General features: G+C 42.3%; 1 protein-coding gene across 4 annotated transcripts in view; it reads right to left on the bottom strand.

The window, feature by feature from the left end:
- nrxn1a (neurexin 1a) overlaps nucleotides 1-20218 on the bottom strand; it is a 66923-nt gene that overhangs the window by 20602 nt on the left and 26103 nt on the right. For 2 of the 4 annotated variants that reach the window (XM_085416729.1, XM_085416726.1), the window contains exons 5-14: nucleotides 18824-19125; nucleotides 17619-17642; nucleotides 15574-15735; nucleotides 13795-13866; nucleotides 13314-13538; nucleotides 12352-12499; nucleotides 9975-10105; nucleotides 7693-7945; nucleotides 4103-4306; nucleotides 2649-2675 (exon numbers count right to left, since the gene is read on the bottom strand). In XM_085416729.1, the coding sequence (XP_085272855.1) occupies nucleotides 2649-2675; nucleotides 4103-4306; nucleotides 7693-7945; nucleotides 9975-10105; nucleotides 12352-12499; nucleotides 13314-13538; nucleotides 13795-13866; nucleotides 15574-15735; nucleotides 17619-17642; nucleotides 18824-19125 (1548 nt within the window). The remainder of the gene's footprint in view (nucleotides 1-2648; nucleotides 2676-4102; nucleotides 4307-7692; nucleotides 7946-9974; nucleotides 10106-12351; nucleotides 12500-13313; nucleotides 13539-13794; nucleotides 13867-15573; nucleotides 15736-17618; nucleotides 17643-18823; nucleotides 19126-20218) is intronic. The other 2 variants (XM_085416728.1, XM_085416727.1) reach the window with 2 other exon arrangements.

The following is a 20218-nucleotide window of genomic DNA, read 5'->3' as shown; positions in this document are numbered from 1 at the left end:
TTCCAGACAAACAGACATATAGACAGACAGGCTTCTTTGCAGATTTACAAGAGAGACAGATGACGTGACACAGACAGACAGAAGGATTAACATAAATGGATGTTGGGGGTGTCTAAGACTGGAGACTGTGAGTCACAACAGGCCCACGCTGAGACAATCCATCTGTGGACAGATCGCACCGCCATGACGTTCTCCTACAACCCACACATGCACAGACAGCAAATTCAGACCCCCTTGACCACCCAACAGCCCTCTCGCCTCCACACTTATACTTGTTCAGGTGCCTGAATGTAGGAGATTTGCTTATGCAATGCTGCAGTCAGCCTCATGGTGGCACTAGACACACAGTGGAACTTCAGCGTGCTCTCCAAGGTGCTGATGTGCTGCAGAATGAAAGAAGCTGAGCTGTCCTCTCGTGATGTCTCTCTCTCTCTTTGCTCATCTACCAGCTCATATCTTCACATAGTTGACTGCACACATTTGACAGGCTGACTGTTCCCCAATCCTCAGTGTCCCCTTGCTTCTACTCTTTACAAGCACCCCACCAACCTTGAGCGCAACTCCCACTACCTCCCAACACACACAGGCATACACTTACACATACTCCCCTTCCCTCTACTTGCTTTGAGAGTCTGCTTACAGTGACCTATAGGCGGTAATGACGGGGGAGGTGAGAAGCAAACTGACCCGAACGAATTCTGCTGCAGAAAATGTCAAGCATGCCGACATCAATCACGGAGGCACACACATACGGTCCCACACAGTCACACACACATATGAACACAGGTAGAGAGGTAAAGAAATGTAGATGTACAGGCTGCCGACACGTAATCATAATTAAGTCAATCAAAATGGATGTGGTGTGAAATGTGTGTGTGTGCAATTGTGAAGCTAAAAGAGTGTGTTGGTGGACTCGGAGAGCACAGAGGGTTCCCCTGAGGAGACTCAGCTGTGCTCTGGGCATGAGCATCTCATCCTGTTACCATGGATCATTGCCTTGCACTGAGTGAGGGAAAGAGTATGTGCATGTATGTGCGAGTTTATCATGTGTGTATGCGTGGACTTTTTTGAGTAGTAACTGAATACTCAAAAAACAAGCAGACTGATGTGACAGTGAAGCAGTGATCTGTGTTAACCTGGGAGGGAGAGACAAATGCACCCACACCCACACACACACACACACACACCTATTCTGGGTCAGCGTTAAAAAGCCATTCAGTGAGTTACTAGTGAAGGCTGTGGTGGTCAGCAAACAGCCTGTGAGGTTAAAGCAAAAGATGAGAAATGACTCAAACAAAAAAAACACAAGGGAGGCTGATTGTTGCTTGGAAAACATAATTCAAGCCAAATGACATGCGAGACATTATAAAAGCAGGACAATGAAAACAAAACAAAAAAAAGTGTTTCATATTTCAATAGCTCCAAATAACAAATGGCTTTTCTGAAGGATACGCCTCAAATCTCTCCCATGCCGAGGCTTTTATTTGACTGCTGAGTGGACTATTTCACTGGCGCCTGCCTGTTAAATACATTTCCCCCCTTCCCCCTTGAATATCATATGTATAATTTATTGTATGCACACGGTGTGCCAGAAAAGTGGCTGCCTACTGAAATGTTCATTGAGACAACTGGTCTAAAATTGGCCAGCAGACATGCGGAATAGCAACAGTGCTGTGTGGCTAGTAGGGTTTCTATGGCAACAGCAGTCGTCCATTTCACCACCTCTTTGCCGTCACAGAGCATCCGCTTCTTTCGCTCTCTCTCACTCTCCTGCTTTCTCTGTGGTCGTGACAGAGAGAAACTCCACGTGAGGGAATTAAACTTCATCAGGGATTCAGCTCCACTCACAGCAGCATGAACAGGAACACACACTAAAGAAAACACACACACACACACACACACACAGACACACAGATGGGCAATGAAAAGACTACAGAATGCAAAGGCACTCACACAAGCACACACGCCAAAACCCACTAAATGAAACACTACCCAAAAATCCCTCATGTACAGTTTAGAAAGAAACAACAAGCAAACAAAGAAAACAACCCGACAGACGTCGGGATGAAGGTGCGACAGACAGAAACAGAGGGATAACACGTCTTTTGTCTCCGGCATGAAGGAGAAGTAATTACCCTGAAGCTCTAAGTTGTATTCATCCACCAGCTTCCACTCTCTACTTCCGTACCTCTTATTTATCAGCACACCTAATTTTACTTAAACACCTCATGCCCGGGTTTCTTCTTCTCCTTTTTCTTTTATTTTCTCCTTCCTTCAACCCCCACCATCCTCTCTCATTCTCTCTCTCTGCCATCGATCCCTCTTTGCTAAAATGGCCGACCTGGAAAACCCTGGCCCTCAGCAAAAATCGCACCTCTCCTGCAGTGTAGCTGAACATCGCACGCATATGTGCACCTCCCCCGTCAAACACATACACACATGCACACACACACACACACACATACATATCTGCACATAGACAAATGGTACAAAAATATGTTGAAAGAAGATTAAATGAACTGACATGATACACAGAGTGAAAAACAGCCACACACATTTATAAAAGCACATACACACAACGGCGCACACACGTTCTGAGGAGGTAGAGGAAAGGGGGGGGGAGTTAGGTGAGATGGAGGATCACTTACTGGCTGTACAGTTTATCCTGATACAGTCTGGAGGGAGAGCAGAGCAGAGGGTTAATGCTGCACACATACACATACTCTCCACGCCCTGGGGATGCACACATCGACACACCCTGCATACATATACAAACACGCACACAATGCTGAGAAAACACACGCCCCTCGTTTGTCACAGGACCACAAGCTGGACCTGGACAATGTGCAGCAAATGCAGTTTCTTCGATTTTTATTTTGTAGCCAATAAAAGGAAAAATCTGAATAAAGACTGATGGATTTTTACCTTGAGCACAATAAAGAGAGCGGTGTGTCACAGCATGACTGGTGTGGTCATTGGCTGCTCTGGCCTGAGCGACAGCTTCAGTCACCAATAAAAAGCGTGGGTAGACTGTGATGGGTTATGTGTGTCAGTTTTGTCTAACGACTCTGAACACATCCCATAATTTTTGTCGCCTATCCAGAGCGCGAATCTCCGTAAATGGTTGGAAGATTCAGCCCCTGTACCTTTTTTTAAAAAAAACCCCCATGATGCCTTGGTGTGTCGAGTGGCGTCAACCACAGAAAAGACGTGGCTGCAGACAACCAGAGACCAACACATGCACCCCTCTGTAAGGATGTGTGTGTTAGCATGTAAATGAATTCACGTGAAAGTGTGTGGCTGTGGAAAAAATGGCTGCGAAATGTGCAAAGTATTCATGTGTGTGTGCGTTTGTGTTGTTTGTTGAAGGTGTTGGGGATGCACAGGTCTGCTGGGAGTGAGCAGAGAATGCAGCTTGAGGCTTGACCCTCTGTTCAACACAAAACCAATAACCTTTAGCTGTTTATATTTGCATGTGTGCATGTAATCTGTGCAACATATCTGCTGAAGCAGTGAAATCCATCTCTTGTGCATACTTGCAGCAAAATTAGCTGAAATATTTATTGGAATTACTGAGAATTCTAATTTAAAAGGGACATCTCATGCTCATTTCCAGCTATATATTTTTAGCCTCGGACTCTGGTGCTCTACTTTTCCATTACTCTAGGTAGTGAATGAGTTCTGCATGATTCATATTTCAAATTTGTGTTCCTTTATCTAATACTCAACTTTTGCACAGTCCCCGGTTTACCCATTTCCCAAAACAATTCATTTTAACTCTCTTCTCCTTCTCTTCAAAAAAACTTTCTTTTGATTGGCTGCCCCTCACAAACAAAAGCAGTCAGGTAGGGCTTCTGTGCTCACACTAGAGTAACGGTGAGCACTAAATTTTGGCCATTGCAACAGTATATATGTATATATGACAGAAAATAAGAAAAGCATAATAGGGCTCCTTTGAGTTTACCGGGACAAAAAGTTATTAATCAACAGTTAATGACTTTTCTATGCAAGAAATTACCAAGAGGCCAGTATCAGCTGCATTCCCATGACAGGTAATTAAAGTAATGCTTGAGATTCTATGTGTTTGTGAGCATCTGTGTACCTAGGTTGACAGTAAGTCGGACACGGGCCCCATCCAGCTCCAAACGAAGGGTATCTGCGGAATTACGGGAAGTGGTTGCCATGAGAACGCCATAGGCCCGCTGGGAGCGAAAGCGCAGCGAGACGTCCTCCGCCTCGGTGTGCATCACCACAGGCAACTGCACCTTCATAAACTTACTGCCGTCGTACGACAGGATAGTTGCATCTGCACATGATCCACAGAGAGAGAAAGAAAAAGAGATATGGAGAAGGAAGAGAGAGATGACGACAGAGGAGGGTGAGGTGGGTAGAAAGAGAAAAAAGGAGGATGATTGACAAGGAAAAAACACATAAGGTGGGTGGAGGGAAAGGCAATCTGATGCTGAATGAATCAGATTTAAACATGACAAAGTATGTTACTGCGTGGTTATACTTTTGCTGGTTCCCCCGCCAATACATGTTGAAAACCTTTCTACAAAATGATCCCATCGCTTTCCACTCTTAATTCATCATCACTCCCTCCGCCTTTGAGAGGAGTATGTAAAAATAGCCGCAGCTGGTTGGCTGGCCCTATTATCCGGTTCAATCAGAATGCATGGTGTTGAATGTGTTAGCCATCGTCACTGACATCTCAGACCCTGGAGTCATAATGTAACAAGCTCAGGTGAACCTGCTTTAATGTCTTTTGCATACTCATTTGCATATTCATAATCTTCTCTCCCTGCTTCCTGCTGGGGCCAATCCCCGACTGCTAAACTGTTTACCTCTGAGGACCCTATTTTTTATTGGCCAATTACATACACAGCTAAACACACTCTCCATGCCTCTGTGTCTTTATCTCTCCTCCTTCTTCCCTTCTTCTTATATCTCTCCACTCCATTCCTCCTTTGCCTTCTCTCCCCTTTTCACTCTCCCTGTTTCTGTGGGAGACGGTTTGAGCCAAGGCAAAAACAAGAGAACAGGAAGAGAGGAAGGCGTCATGAATACTGATGAGCCGAGAAGGAGGGAAAGAGAGAGACAGTGTGCGTGTGTGTGCGTGCATGTCAGAATAAGTGAGTGAATTTAAGTGTGAACAGAGAGGGGTTTAGTAAAGTGAGAGTGGGGCTGGGGGGGGGGCAAGAAAGAGGGAAAGGAGGATGGGGAAAGGGAGAGAAGCTCCTGGCTAAAATGCAAATGAACCCTCATTAACTTGAGGAAAAAAAGAAAGTGGTTGGCCTGTTATATCACACATAACATAACTAACAGCCACACATACACCCGCCCCTGCGCATGCACACACATGAACACGTTTCTGATAAGGGAGACAGCTGACTAAATTTTCCTCATCACAGCACCTGACTCACTACCAGGCAAACAGGGGATAGAGGGTTGGTGAGAAGAAAAGTATGGAAGCCCGTTCATGCTGGGGAAAGAAAAAGACTGACGATACAATGCACGCTGGCTGTGTCACATACTGTTGCATCATTTGACGCCTGTAGCACACACCAGATGGACCATACAAACAGAATAAGTAAAGGATAAGACCAGTCACATTCTGCATTTTTTCTTCTCATGTCATCGATCCCCCGAAAATCCCAAAATCAGATCCCGGCTCATCTCTCAATGCCTTCTAACTTTCTTAACCTCATTTCCAAATTGATTTGTTCTTGCAAAGTTGTTAAGTAAAAAACATGTCAGGCTACTTTAAGTCACTTTGTCGACACATCCAACACAAGGTATTGGGATCAGGATATCTACATCACTGGGATTCAAGCACTTGTACTCTAATACTAATATGAACGAAACTATCTGCAACTGACACCCCCCCCCCCCCCCCCCCCCCAAAACATTTCAATAAATAAAAACCAGGCTAAACATCTGCTAACATTTGCACAGTGGTCACAATGTAACAATAAAAATATAATAGCCACTATTTGACACAGGGTTCACACACACTCACGCACACCGCCCTAGCAGCAGGGTGATGTGAGTATCAACCCTGTTGACATTTAAAAAAGCACAATTTATCCTAGAAAATCTTGACATGTCATCTTTTTGACTGAAAAGTAATAATTCTTAGCCATAAATTCAAATTCGTCATTTTACTACTCCCATTATACTCGCCATTAAAATGTGTCATTAAAAAATAAAAGCAAACTCGGAGCCAGAGCGTGGCGAGCATCTTTGTTCATTAATGAAGAGAGAGGGGGAACAAAGGAGTGAGAGAGAGAGAGAGAGAACGAGGGAGGGGAAAAAAGGGAGGGAGACACCGCAGGTAGAAGGCATAAACATGGCCAATCACTCTCTCCATCTGCTTCTCCATCTGGGCTTCCTTTAATCCACTGAACCACCAGTTAGTGACCCCTCAGTGCACACAGAGTGGGATGAAGTAAGATATACACAGAGCTAAGGAAAAGAGAGCGATAGATGCTGCATTGCTATGATAAACATACACACTGTGGATGTTTGTCCTATGAAATAAAACATTTTCATATCAACTCCTTTCAGAAAGCCTGTGTGTGAGTCTGCATGGGCATATCTCCTGCTAGATGATAGTACAATCATCACTTGAGACGCATCAGCGGTTATGGCGCAAACAACATTTCTTCTCTTCTTCTTGTCTGACGCCCATCTCGCTTCTTCAAACAGGCCTGTATCAGTCCCTCTGCCAATCTTTCCTGCTTTCCATTTCTCCCCCGCCCTGGTCTCATACCATTTCTCATAACTCTCTCTCTCTGTGTCAGATTTTCTTCTCCCATCTCCCATTCCTCCTCATCTCCTCACCCGCTGTCATATGGCGGTTCCAGCCCGGTGAGTCCACCTTCCTCTGTCACAGCTCCTGCTCCCTGCTTTCTGCACACTTCCTCTCCCATCGATTCCCAGTCACTGCATCCATAGCACTCCAATAGTCCTGTCTGCAGCCCTGCTTCTTCCCACCTCTTCTCCTCGACCTCTGTTCCCTCTCTCCTTTCCCACTATTCTTTCTTTGGTACAGAAAATACAGCCAAAGATAGAAAACCTGCACCGTTATTATTTTTGTTGGTGAGCTAGTAGACTAATTTTTTTCATTTTTTATCTTCACCCATCCATACAGTATCTACTCCTCTTTTTATTTTCAGCTTCCTACACTCCATCACCAGGGATTTAGTGCAAAGTAAACACATCAGGACATCTGATTTCAGCATTAAAAAAATGAAATAATGCTTTAGTCACATTTTTATTTACCGTTTTATTTTACAAGTGCACCTTTTTTAATGCACCTATCACGCTAATTCAACCTGCTATGAGTGAAAAAGCATAATTCAAAGTCACAAATAACCAAAATTTTTTACAACCAAGTGATCACAACATATTTTCAGCAGCTGATTTATTTTTGATCTTAAGACTTCTGTGCTTCCACCCCACATCATCTGTCACTCATGCCTTTGGCATTACTCAGTGTTCTCAGGCAAAAAAGCAAATGACAAAGCTGTCATGATGACTACAATTTGCATCATGACATATTATTAAATTTTCACCCAATGTGGCTGTGCATTGACTTTAATTAACTCTCTTACTCATCTCCATTGTGAAAAGGAGACATTAGCATTTCTCTTGCTCTTCGTCCCCAGTCTCCTACCCTGTTATTCTCACCTCTCTCACAGGAGCGTCCCAGGTAGCCCGTCCCAGAGCAGTCACACACATAGCGATTCCAGCCCTCCCTGCAGATACCGTTGTGCTGGCAGGGGTTGGACAGGCACTGTTTGGGCGGCTCTCTGGAGCATGAGGGCTTCACTCCCACCGCCCTCTGGGCCTCAGCCAGCCGCCGGATGTCTTTGCTCTGCCCGTCCACAAATAGATCTCTGATGCAGCCTACGTACCCGTAGTTCAACAGCGCCGTCCACACCTGAAGAAGAGGATGCCAGTGTTGAGTCATGACTACTGGATATTTGTCCAAACTCTTGCAGTGTGTGTTGCAAAACTAAATACAAACAAATAATGTTTGTATCATCACTGTACAGCTTTTATTTATTTCATCATGATGTATTTTTATTTCTTACACACTTTGCATAAAACAGGTATTGGGGTAATCTTTTTTTTTATTAATCTAAAAACAAAAAATTAGTTTAAACTTGGTTGTTTCATCTATAATTACTAAAACCTTTTGCTGAAAATCATTCTCTAAACACTGGTTGCACATCTGTGCTCCAAGACTGCAAAATGCATAAGCTGCATTTTTTTAAAAGTTAGTTTAATAATTTTTTATATACCTATTAATATTGTTAACATAAAAAGTTCCCCAAATCTAATTTTTTAAAATCAATTTCAATTATAGGCCCGCCAGTTATTTTCTCAATTAACTGATAAAACATCAGGAAAAACAAATGAAAATTCCATGTCCATGCCAAAAGGAGAAAGAAGTATAAACAACAAAAACAAGAACATAATAATAAAATAATCTGTATATTTGGGAATATGTTTTAAATGGTAATTTTACCAGCCCAATTCACCCATTCATGCAGCTCTTTAGTCTATGCCTTACGTTTTTCTAACTTTCACATATACTCTGGTGGGTGCAATTTGGAGTTCAGTGTCTTTGGTAAATACTCTACGGCATGTGGGCAGGAAGAGCTAGGGACTGCCGACCTTTCGATTAGCAGACACAAGTGCTCAGTAAGTTGTTGCTCAGTAAATTCACTCAGTAAGTTGTGGTCAGTAAATTAAATCACTATTGATTAAGTACTGGAGACTTACGGTCAGTTTTACCCTGGAGGTAAAATACTACCAAATTACTAACAATAAGAGGTGAAAGACAGCAAAAGAAATAAAAAAGGATATGTTAAGTCACTCTGTGCTTGACAAGGCTAGATGTTGCCAAGAACAGAGAGCACATGCTGCAAGCTAAAGAAATTTCTCCAATTGTGTTAATATATTTGAATGCCAGGAGAATTGAAGACATGCTGATTGCCATGGCAAATTATTCCGTAATCTGCTGGAGGAAATCAAAAACGACCTGAAACCTTGAACTATAAGAAAGCATTCAATGCAGGTGGAACCAAAATGTTTCTTTCAAACTTTTATTTTTCGCCCTCTGGTTCTTGATTTAAAATTCCAAAGATTTATTTTTCATAAATCCTTTTAAGGCTATGTGGCACCCAAAAATCAGCTTCATGACATTCAAACTCCCTGCTGTTTTTTCACAGTTCAGGACCATGGACAGCACACAGTTTTCTCCCCCAGATCACTGCCAACCATACAAGCACTATAAACAATGACTTCTTTTTAGTGTACCTCTTTAGGTCATAGCATCTATTTTAAACTTCCTCTCTGTATGGCACTTTTTTACTGTGCCCACAATGGTGTTAAAGTTGCTTCTTTGTAAGAAGTGGGACCTTGCTGTTTTGATGTATTTTAATGAACTTGTGAAACACCTCCTCCAACGCCTCCCATTCTACCGCAGAAAACTTCCACTGCTTCTTGTTGGTCTGTGATGTCATGCTGTTTCCTGGGAGAAACACGCGTAAAACCTACACGTTTGTCAGATTACAAGTAACAGGCTGCACACGAGTTGTTAACAGCTCTCTCGCACATTCTCCTCCAGCTTTGGAATGCTGGACTTTATTGAAATTAACTTGGTCAATGTTACAAAAAAGAAGAAAAAAATCTGTATATTGTAAGTAGATTGCCGGCAGAATCAGACATTCTGTTAATGTAGGTAAAAAATTTTAATATGGAGAGTTTAGGTTATTCATTATTGTCTGCAACTGCCACACTTTACTAGAGCTGAAGTTGACATCATCTGCCAGTCCTAAACACCCACACTGACTATATTAAAACACAGGAAAAAGTGAGGAATGTTTGATGTTTGCTGGAAATTTTCTTTTAATTATTTGAGCTAGAATGCTTATCATAGCACATGATATCTACACACAAACCTCTGTTGGGAAGATGAGTCCAGCACGATCCTCAGGTAAACCTCCGAGGTACAAGGTGTCATCCAGGTCCAGGATTTCACTGTCTCCCGGGGCCGTGTATGCTGTTCTTACACTGTTCACCGAAATAGTTCCTGAACACGTCGCCAGACATCAAAACAATATCAGTAATTGTTATGACCTTCAGCGTGAACATCCTCATCACAATCACCACTGTCATCACCAGCACCATCACCACCAGCACCACTATTATGAGTGCCATCATTATCATCTTTATCATCATCATCTTTGCGCCTCTCTTTGTACTCCTCCTCCTCATCACCACCACCACCACCACAAATCACAGCTACAATCAGAAGTAATTGAAATTCTACACAGTCCTCGGGTAGTCCCTGTGAGTTAAAAAATGCCACATTTAACATTTTTTTTGCTAATAATATATTTCCTTTTGGAACAGTAACGCGCGGTTGGAGCAAACAAATAGGATTCCCACTGAGAGGAAAGGCAGCTTCTACAGACCTCTGTAATTAACACAGAGTTTCAAGCAATAACTATATGCTCATAACAGGCTGACATGTGTAAAACATCCCCATCTGTAATAGAACTGTACAGTACTGTGCAAAAGTATAAAGTCACCCCTCATTTCTTTATATTTTGCTAGGAAAATGTAAAAATAGGAGCACCAGTTCATTGAAACACCTGCAAAAATGCATGGAAATAGAGTATGTGTAAGGCAAAAACAGAACTTGTACAATTCTAATGAGTTTAAAAGTAAATGTTTGACATGACAACCTTTATTCTTCAACACAGCCTTAACTCAATGGCAAGCTTTCTTTTAATTTCTTTAAGCAGTCTTCAGGAATAGTTCTCCGGGCTTCTTAAAGGCCACTTCAAACCTCTTCCTTGGATGTCTGCTGCCTTTTGCAATGTTCTCAGTCAAGATGATCCCACACTGCTTCAATAAAGTTGAGGTACAGGCACTGGGGAGTGCAATCAATGACTGATGGTGTTTCATTGTGTGTTTTTAATCCAGGTATGCTTTCACTGCATTGGTAGTTTGTTTTTGTGATCATTGTCATGCTGAAAAATGAAGCCATTGGCAATCAGGTGCTTTCCAGATGGTATTGCATGGTAGATCAAAATCTGATGGTACTTTTCCATAATTCCATCAATTTTAACAAAATTCCCAACATCACTGGATGAAATGCAGTCACTAACCATGACAGAGCCTCCATCAATTACAGACACTCACTAGTGTAACTCTCTCTTGTCAGATTACAAGTAAGAAGAGTAGGAAAGTAGATGGATCTGGCAGAAAGGCCAGATCTCACAGGTCCTGTATCTGGATTTGTTTCCTTTTCTTATGACATAACTGTCAGATGCTGTTCAGATGCTGTAGATAGTTTTTTTCCACCTCTTCTTTTGTCCTCACTCGTCCAATTTGTCCCTACACTTTTTACAACACAGTACGCACCATACGGAAAGTTTTTGGCTCTTTTGGGAATCACCTTGTTGGTGCAAAAATACTATTTTATGCCTCCCAAATTGTATTATCTTTGGTATTTTGAGTTGATTAAATTTAAAAACATTTGGAACAAATTATGTATTTTTGCAACAGGCAGCTAATAACCCTAAAGATCCCTAAAGATACAATTTAAAATGGGTTCTTTGCTAATTTTTCTGTTATGCATAGACACAACAAATCTAGTGATTCATAGGCCAGTCTTAAATTGCTTAACAAAAAAAACAATTCATCTGACAGTGGTCAAGTACAAGTACAAGTACAAGAACTGGACTAAAAATAAATTAACAAGCAATGAATGTCCAATGATAAACTTAAGAAAGCCTGGGGAAGTGTTGTTCAAGACTTTGCACAGCACTCGATAGACTTACCAGAGAATCTGGGTCCTTAGCAGCAAAGTATAAAGAAATGATGGGCGGCTCAAGACTTTTGCACATAACTGTAACTGCAAAATGATTTTAAGACATTGTGCAAGTATGTTTTACATACCGACTGACAGTAATTGTGACAGAAAGGAAAGGTTTAGAGCAAATGTGATTATGATGTCAAGTAGCATTAATGGGTCTACCAGTTGGATACGAAACAGGCCACCAAAAGCTTTAATTTTAGTCTGAGTGTTATTATACCAGCACATGAACAATAAACTTGACAGACCTGCTGTATATGAATTGGGTTAAAATAGTCAAAATAAAACCCCTTAAAGTCAGATTCAATAGAAACAGGTGAATTAAATACATACAGAATGCAGATGGTTGCAAAAATGGTCATGTTAATCTGCTGCTTGCTTCAAAATGTGCACAGCTACTGTCAGTTCAACTTTTGCTATTAGCTTCAGAATTAAAAGAGCTGCGATTGTACCTGAGCGTCCGTCTCTCTGGAAGTCAACATGGTACCATTCTCCATCATTGACCTTTCTGTCGATGGCCTTGGTCTTGGTGGTTCCTGAGCCCATGTCCAGCAGTAAGTACAGGTGTCCATCAAGCATCTCAATAGCAAAAAAGTCCACCTGTAGATGAACCGGAGACAGGTGTAAAAAAAAACAAACAGGAACATTTGTGCAAGCTGTGAAAATGCAAATTATAGTTGCAGGTGTGACATGAGTGCAATTTGTTCAATTTACTTCTTTTTGAATTCTCATTAATGAACTATTCATCTTGAATTTGTAGAAGTGGGGACTTTCGTTTGTTTAAAATCTCAATTCTGCAGCTAAAGCTCAGAATATCAGTCACGATTATAAAGTCACTGCCCTGTTAGAGAGGATGATTAAAGGTAGCCGTTTTAATGAACTGAATTTTCAGATGCAAAATCTTTGTACACATTAATAAGCGACAGGTGCGTTGGAGGAATAAACTTCATTAAAACAGCTCAATTGAACTCCCGCACGCTGTTCCACTTACTGTTCGTATACTTACTAGTGGACCATTCCACCTTCTTCATAAGTAACATCCCTTCATATCTATCTAGATAATCATTCCAACATCCAGCAGACTAAAAAGATTAATGAGATGAATTTAGCCACCTTGCAGTATGTGAGTGGTCAGCCAATAATATTCTACAAAAAATATTCTAAATGAATTTCTGTTCTTCATAAATGGATTTTGTACTATTTCATCAGAATTTTGAAAAATGTATACTTTGATAATACCTAATACTTTGTTTATTTGGCTACACCCCTTCAAAACTAAAGTAACTCATATGAACTTCTGCACTTTGTACTATAGTGACCCAAAATATAGCTGCTAAACATCAACACTGTCATTAAAATTTATTTCAACATTATACATTATACATTATACAGTTAGCCTAGAATTTTTTTTTACCTTGACGGTTGGAGGTGTGCGCGGATCCTTGCGCTGCTGCTGCCGGGGTTTGCCGTGGCTGAAAAGCATCAGCCCATTGGGCTCTGTCGTCCTGAAGTCAAATGAGATGGATCCCGCCTTCTTCGCTGTCCACTTGCTCAGTGCCACGTAAGACTCTGGGGTGTCAAAGGTCACGGGGTCTAGCGTTGCTACACTCTCACACTTAAAGGACACCACCCCACTTACCTGGTACAGAAAACAGTTGAGTTGTTAAATTGCTGTAGTGACTATCTGGACCAGTATGGTTCCTTTGTAGTCTGAGACCGAAATAAAGCCAGATTCCAGCTGTGAAGTGGCTAAAAGATAAAAGCTTGTGGCTACCTCTCAAATATATAATCCCATTTACATCGCTACAGTGTGAGTCTCACAGGGCGAGACATGAGGTGTTTGAGGGGATCCAGCATTGTCTGGCTTGTTGGGACGTGTTGATTAAAGCACATACCTTCATCTTGGGGTCTCCCTGTTTAGCCAGTCTAGACAGCTCCAACCGTACATCGTTGTTCTTGTACACCACCTTGAGGGGAGGGGATTGAAAGAAAATAATGATATCTGAATGCTGCTTCACTTTTAATCAACACACATAACATTTCTGATAGAGAAATTATTAAAGTAATGCTAAATTCTTATTAGTAAGCTGGAGGAATGTATCTCTCTCGCTGCGTCTCTGTCTCACTATCCCTCTATCTGCTTTCTGCTATCCAAACATTATGTACTAGCACACACAATGATGCTAGACTGTTTCCCTGTAAGGGAACACACACGTGACAGTTCCCAGGATAACGTTGGGGGAAAATGTATGAAAAGGTTCAGCAACAGTAAGATTGATTGACTTTTGAGCGCACATCGATTAATGTTTAACCTATTCAAACACATTTTCTATTCAAATGTTCTGATGGGTTTTTTATATGAAAGCAAGAACCTAAAGACCAGCATCCACTCCGGCTTCATCTTTTCAAACTCCCATTTGTCCCTGCCACCTGCATGATTGCTTTTACATCTTCTATTTTCTTTGCTTTACTGTTTCTCTCTTTGCTTTCCCTGACACAGTCCGCTCTCTGACTCAGTGTATAGAGTGTGCTTGTGCTGAGCATTCTGATGTTGAGAGATGAGCACACAGGCTCTGCTTTATTAATCCAGACCTCCTTCTATAACCTGTGAGCAACCAAATACTCCTCTGCATTGGCTCTGCGTTTTAATTTTCTGCATGTCAGGTGCTATTGTGTGTGTGTGTTTAAGGCAAGGGGGTGGCTCTTGAACACAATAAGTGCTTCAAACGGTCTTACGGTGTGGGTGTTTATGGGGAGGATTGTGCCTGTGCTGCATCCAATGCACAAAACTGTTACAGCCGTGATTGCTCATGCATATGATGATTTGCAGCATACATCTTAATTTGCTCACATGGATTATCATATCATCGTATTAAATATGTAAATGTGCCAGTGGAGGGTTCACTTTGACAGCGGCAGCCTCATTTAAACATCATCACTCTTAATGAAGCAACACAGAGTGCATTCACTACTGATACAGATAGCTCTCTGTTTGGCACATCATCTGTTGGCTTGTTTGGTTGTTTGTTTATGCCTCTGTGTGAATCTGCGTGAATGAAAGGGAGACTCAGGCAGGGTGTGTATCCGATGGGCGTGAGGATGTCTTTGGGAGTTTCGTTGTATCAAGCTCTGGGTATCCATACGTATGTTTATTTGCGTGCAGCAACTGTTTCAGCGGAAATATTTGGGCATATAATATTACACTACGACTGTGTTTTCTGTGCATGCATGCATGTGTGCATTGTGAGTTTTTGTTTCTGTGGTGCTGTGGCCCATTTCAAGCACAGTGGATGGATGGAGCATCTCTGTGGCGTACCTAATTAGCATGTTAGTGCTTAGTTCTGTATCTACTCTCTCAACTACACTCATCACTGATTCTCTCTGATGCTGGGGAGGGTGTGTGCGTGTGCGTCTGGGACTACTTGTGTGAGTCTGCCAAATGGAAGCATGTCGGTGTATGTGTGCTTTATAAGATATTGTGTGTAAAAATGTTTGTGTGATGCGTGGCAGAAGAAAGAAAAGAAGATTTATTTTAGTTTAAATGAATATTTCTTAAACCTTAGGTCAAAGCGGACAGCATTAAGCACTTGGAAAGACATTTTACACATGCAAAGTTTTATCCTATGCCAATAATTAGTTTTTTTTTTTTTTTACCTATCAAGCATGTGCCCCACCTCTTTCAGACATCCCATGAAATTATTGCTGACTGGAGAACCAGGCAGGTCAGCGGTGCTGGGGCTTCCTCCCACGTAGAAGAAGTCATCAGAGCCTAGCATGGTGTAGTCCTCCTGTGTGTAGCCCGTGGTGGTCAGGATGCCGTCCACAGAGATGGTCACCTACACAACAAAGCACAGGGAAAGGACACGCTATATACTCACACCAAAGGCAGCGCTAAGCGCTAGCTAGGCGCTGACCAGCCAAATTAGCCCCCGTTGCTCTGGTAACCAATCTATATGCATTCTGGCAGGGAGAAGGCCTGATTGGTTTTGGGAATTGGCCACTTTGATTCGCAGCAGTTGGATCAGTGCTGGCTGTGTGGTGTAACTGAGTAGTGTCGCCTCTTGGCTTTGCTGATGTAACCGGCTTCAGAAATATGTAACTATGCACTGCTAAATACCGCTCACTCCTGCAGGTAGTGGTAAACTCTCATTTTTCTTTTGTGCGCTCTGAGAATTAAAACGGCATAATCTTCTATCTTCGGCCTATCAAGAGCAAAAAGTCTATTGTAAATTCTCTATGCGATTAATAAAGTTTTGCTGAAACCCAAAGCTTCAGGGCCACAATTCTCTCGGTACCCAGACTTCAAAGGCAGTTTATTATTCTGTGACTGCATGGTAAAAAATAGACTAAACCATAGTGATTTTGCTAAAAGGTTAGCCTTGTTTATTAAAGGAAAAGCCAACTTAACCCATATCAGTGAAATTTTCCAACTTATGTTTATGGTTCGTACGCTTAAGCTGCTTTACGGTCTAGGCAGAAGACGCAATTTGATTTATTTCCTAATATGCTAACAAGATTTTTCCTAAATGCTTTGCCTAAAGTGACACTGGTGCTCTTATAATTTAATCAGCTCATTTTGGAGTGTAATAGCCTGTACAGAGGCTTTTAGGTGTCACTGATATCCAATCTTGTCACACTCAAGTCACCGTTAGTGGTACATTATCACTCTCTGATATTCTACAGTACATTACTGACCATGTCTGGCTGCCCATAAAGGTTGTGAGCTCTTTATTTCCCCACTACAATAAGTTCCCTCTGACTGCTGGTGCTCATCATTGCCAGGCAAACTTGCCCAGCCAGTCAGGTGTTAGTAAGTCTCCGCAGGCATCTTCGTGCTATGCAGTAAGGTGTTAGTACTATTTACTTGTTAGTAGTTGTTAGTTGTTGCACTGTTGGCAGCCACAGAAGTGTTACTTGTGTCAGGCCAAGCTGTGTTGGGTTACTGAGGTCAGGGTTCATGATTTCAATGCTGTTAGTCATTGTGATGATGTTATGTTATTGTGTTGTTAGGGTGAATTGTGATGATGGTGTTAGTTGGTTAGTTAGTGGTCTGGGGGGGGTTTGTTAGATCAGCGAATCAGGATGACAAACACACAGATTTAATGCACACACGCACAGGTGTTAGATGGGTTACGCCTCATTCCACACACATAAATATACAAACATGCAGTCTGTTCCTCTCTCTGCATGCAAGCACTGGCAAAGAGGACACAATAGATAATAAAATACAAAAAAACCCCAACAACATACGACAGGATGAGTTAGAGGCACCATGGAGAACATGCAGTGGAGGATTGGTGAAAAATAAAAGAAAAAAGAATTTAAAAAAAGAAGGGAAGGAACCTCTCTATCCACTTTACGGACCAATTAGAGAGGGGAAGGGTTTTTGAGTCACGCCATGCAGGATGGGGGAAGGGGAGGGCTCGTCATTTGCGTGCAGGTGAGGGATGAGCCAATCAGCGTGGGCCTACATGTCAGTCACAAAGTGATGGGGTGAAAATAAAAACAGTAGAAGTAAGGGAGGGAAAGGATTTATAGAAAAAAAGTGGTTGGCAAGGAAGGTGGATGTGGGCTTTTTAAGCATAAAAGATTACCAACCGCATTTATCCTGTTATTGGTTTAGTTTTGATGTCTATGGTTCAAAAGGAAATAGACACGGGGCAAACCCAAACTAAGAAACAATTAGAATGATATCTACCGAACAATGGAGTTTGTTTACCATAGCGTGTCCAATGCCTGAGTGCTTTGTAGGAGAGGGGGAGAAAGGAAAGCAAAAAACTGTGAACAGAACAACCTCGGGAACAAAAAAAGGAAAGCTAGAAGGCCTCTGGTGAGGTTAGTAGGTTGGTTGGAGTGGTTTCGCTAGGAGAAGGGCACAGGTTAGGTTAGTAGAATGAATCATTCCATGGATGGTGGTTAGTTTCACTAGCAGGTTAGTAAAGTTAGTAGTCAAGTTAGTAGTACAGACAGGCAAACGGTAGAGGCAGGGCACAGGTAGGTTACAAGCACCTGGGTGCTAGTGACCCTGTATGTTCTCTAGTCCACTCCCTCGCTCTTTCACTCTCTCAGTCATTCACTCACTCAAACACACAATTGAAAATGCACTCACCTAGAGCTGAGAGCAGTGCAGGTCTGCTGGTAAAGCCACTGTAAACTAAGACCAAAACCTCAGGTATTTTCTTACTACCATAGCATCACTGCAATTGGACAACAGACCACTGACCATGGTTTCTACACTGTTTAGCTTCCCTCTGCTGACTACAGTCTTTTCAGCCCCGTGTGGCCCTGGAACACCTGCACTGTGGTTCATCAAAGTCAAATACAGAGCGAATCTATTTAACAAGGAGTCAGAATTAATTCTGCAACTAATAAACATCTTCATTTGGTTAATGAGTCAATTATTTCTCAGGCAAACGAAATTATTGTTTTGGCGTAGCCTTTTAGTATGCACGTTTTTTTTGTTTTTTTTTAATCATTGCTTCTTCTGGCTTCTCTGCATCTCGTCAGAGAATCAGTGCCACGAGATATGAGGAGTGCTGGGTTGCCCGCACCTATAGCCTGAATACAATCCTGTACAATAAGACACATTAAATGCAAAGTTTCTGAAAACCCCAGCTGAGGTCTAAACTTCACAAACAAGCTAATGAAGTAAAAAAACAAAAAAAATCACAATGTTGTCACATTTGAGAAGCTGGAACAAGTATTTTTTTTATCTTGACATCTTAAAATATTTTCAAATTGTGCTTTACTTCACTCTGCCATTTACCAAGCATTTTATCAGTAAAACTTCCATTCATCCTTGTTATCTTTATGTCCCTCTCTACATGACTGAAAATGTTTCTTCCCAAAAGCCTTATCAGTAACATAAATTGTCTCCTCTCCTCTCTGTTTCGCTTACTCCTCCATCTCCTGTTGTTTGGTTACCTGTCTCAGGTTGCGGGTGACCTTGACGTCATGCCAAGCGTTGTCGTTGAACTTTCCGTTGACGGGCTCCACCAAAGCCTCAAAGGCCCCAGAGCCGAGGTTGATGACAAGTGACACTGCCCCATTCTTGAGCGCCAGGTTGACGTAGTCAGCTGACTTGCCGGTGTGCAGCATGAGGCCATTGCGCTGCAGTGTCTTGAAGGAGAGCGTTATTTCATCACTGCTAGACTGGATGGGGTTGGGCGACAAGTCGTAGCAAAAGTACTCTGAGCCCTTGAAGGTGGCGACGTACTCCTCGCGAGCTGAGAGGCAAAGGGAGAGGAGGAAGAGGGAGAAGAGGAGGAAACAGAAGCATGGAACCATTACGTTGTTGCCAAAGCATTATCATAATGAGTGGTACATTTTCCAAGCTATGTTGCTTCTTCCCACACTGCTCTTCACAAAATGCTCAAAGATGATAAAATGGTGGGTGTTCATCAGAGCCAGCTGAGTAAAACAAAGCTCAGCTGGGCCTGGTTAAATTTGATTCGGATATGCAGTACAAAACATATTGTTTAAGATGCTGAAAATGCTGTTATTGTCAAGCAAAGCCTCACTGATGCCAGCACTTGGAAGAAACACTTCCTTCCATACCTCTAATTGTACCACAGAGTGGTGTGTAAACAAGCTTTGATCATTCATGTGGGTTAGAGATTAAACAGTGTGGATGTGCGGGAGACAGTCGTGAGTCTGTAGCATTCCAAACTCGTTACGAAACCTGTCTCTCTTTTGAGAGAACAGCTGTGTTGGCAGTCTAAAGTGAGGTGCTCTTGTTTGACAACATGGCTCCTTTCATGATGTTTGTTAAATGCCAGAAATGTGTAAGTGTCTGCGTATGTGTGTGTGGCGGCAGCAAAGGTTAGGGAAGTTTTAAAAGTGAATGGCAAAAACCGACGATGAAGATGGAGAAGAGCAGCCTGCAAGCATAATGGCAGCCAAAGCAGGTAGGAGTGGCCAATTAGAATTCAGTAACAGGCAGACAGCCAGTAGCAACTTACCTTGCACACCCTTAGTGACCCACAAGGACACTAGACCAAGGTTTTACAATCCATCATACTTAAGCTCGCATTCACTTATCTGCTCTCACACCTACACACACTACTCTATACGCAAGCCAGCAGCAGAACAAATATGCACACCTACGCACACATCCGCAAAAATGATCATACTATCGTGCTGCCATAGACAAGTAGGGGCGACATTATCTGTCTCTTCACCTCCCCCCACCTTCAAAACATCACCCTTCCTCTGCATCTGCTCCAGCGTTCTCCTCACCACCATCCCTATAGCTCTCACACCTCCCTCCTGGCCTCATGCCACCATTCCTCTCCTCACATCTCACTGGCCTCTTTTTCT

Source organism: Rhamphochromis longiceps, linkage group LG8 (assembly GCF_057381845.1).
Source record: "Rhamphochromis longiceps isolate RC_006_pf linkage group LG8, R_longiceps_female_GT1.1, whole genome shotgun sequence".
Taxonomy (NCBI): Eukaryota; Metazoa; Chordata; class Actinopteri; order Cichliformes; family Cichlidae; genus Rhamphochromis; species Rhamphochromis longiceps.
This window is presented reverse-complemented; position numbering and strand designations above follow the sequence as displayed.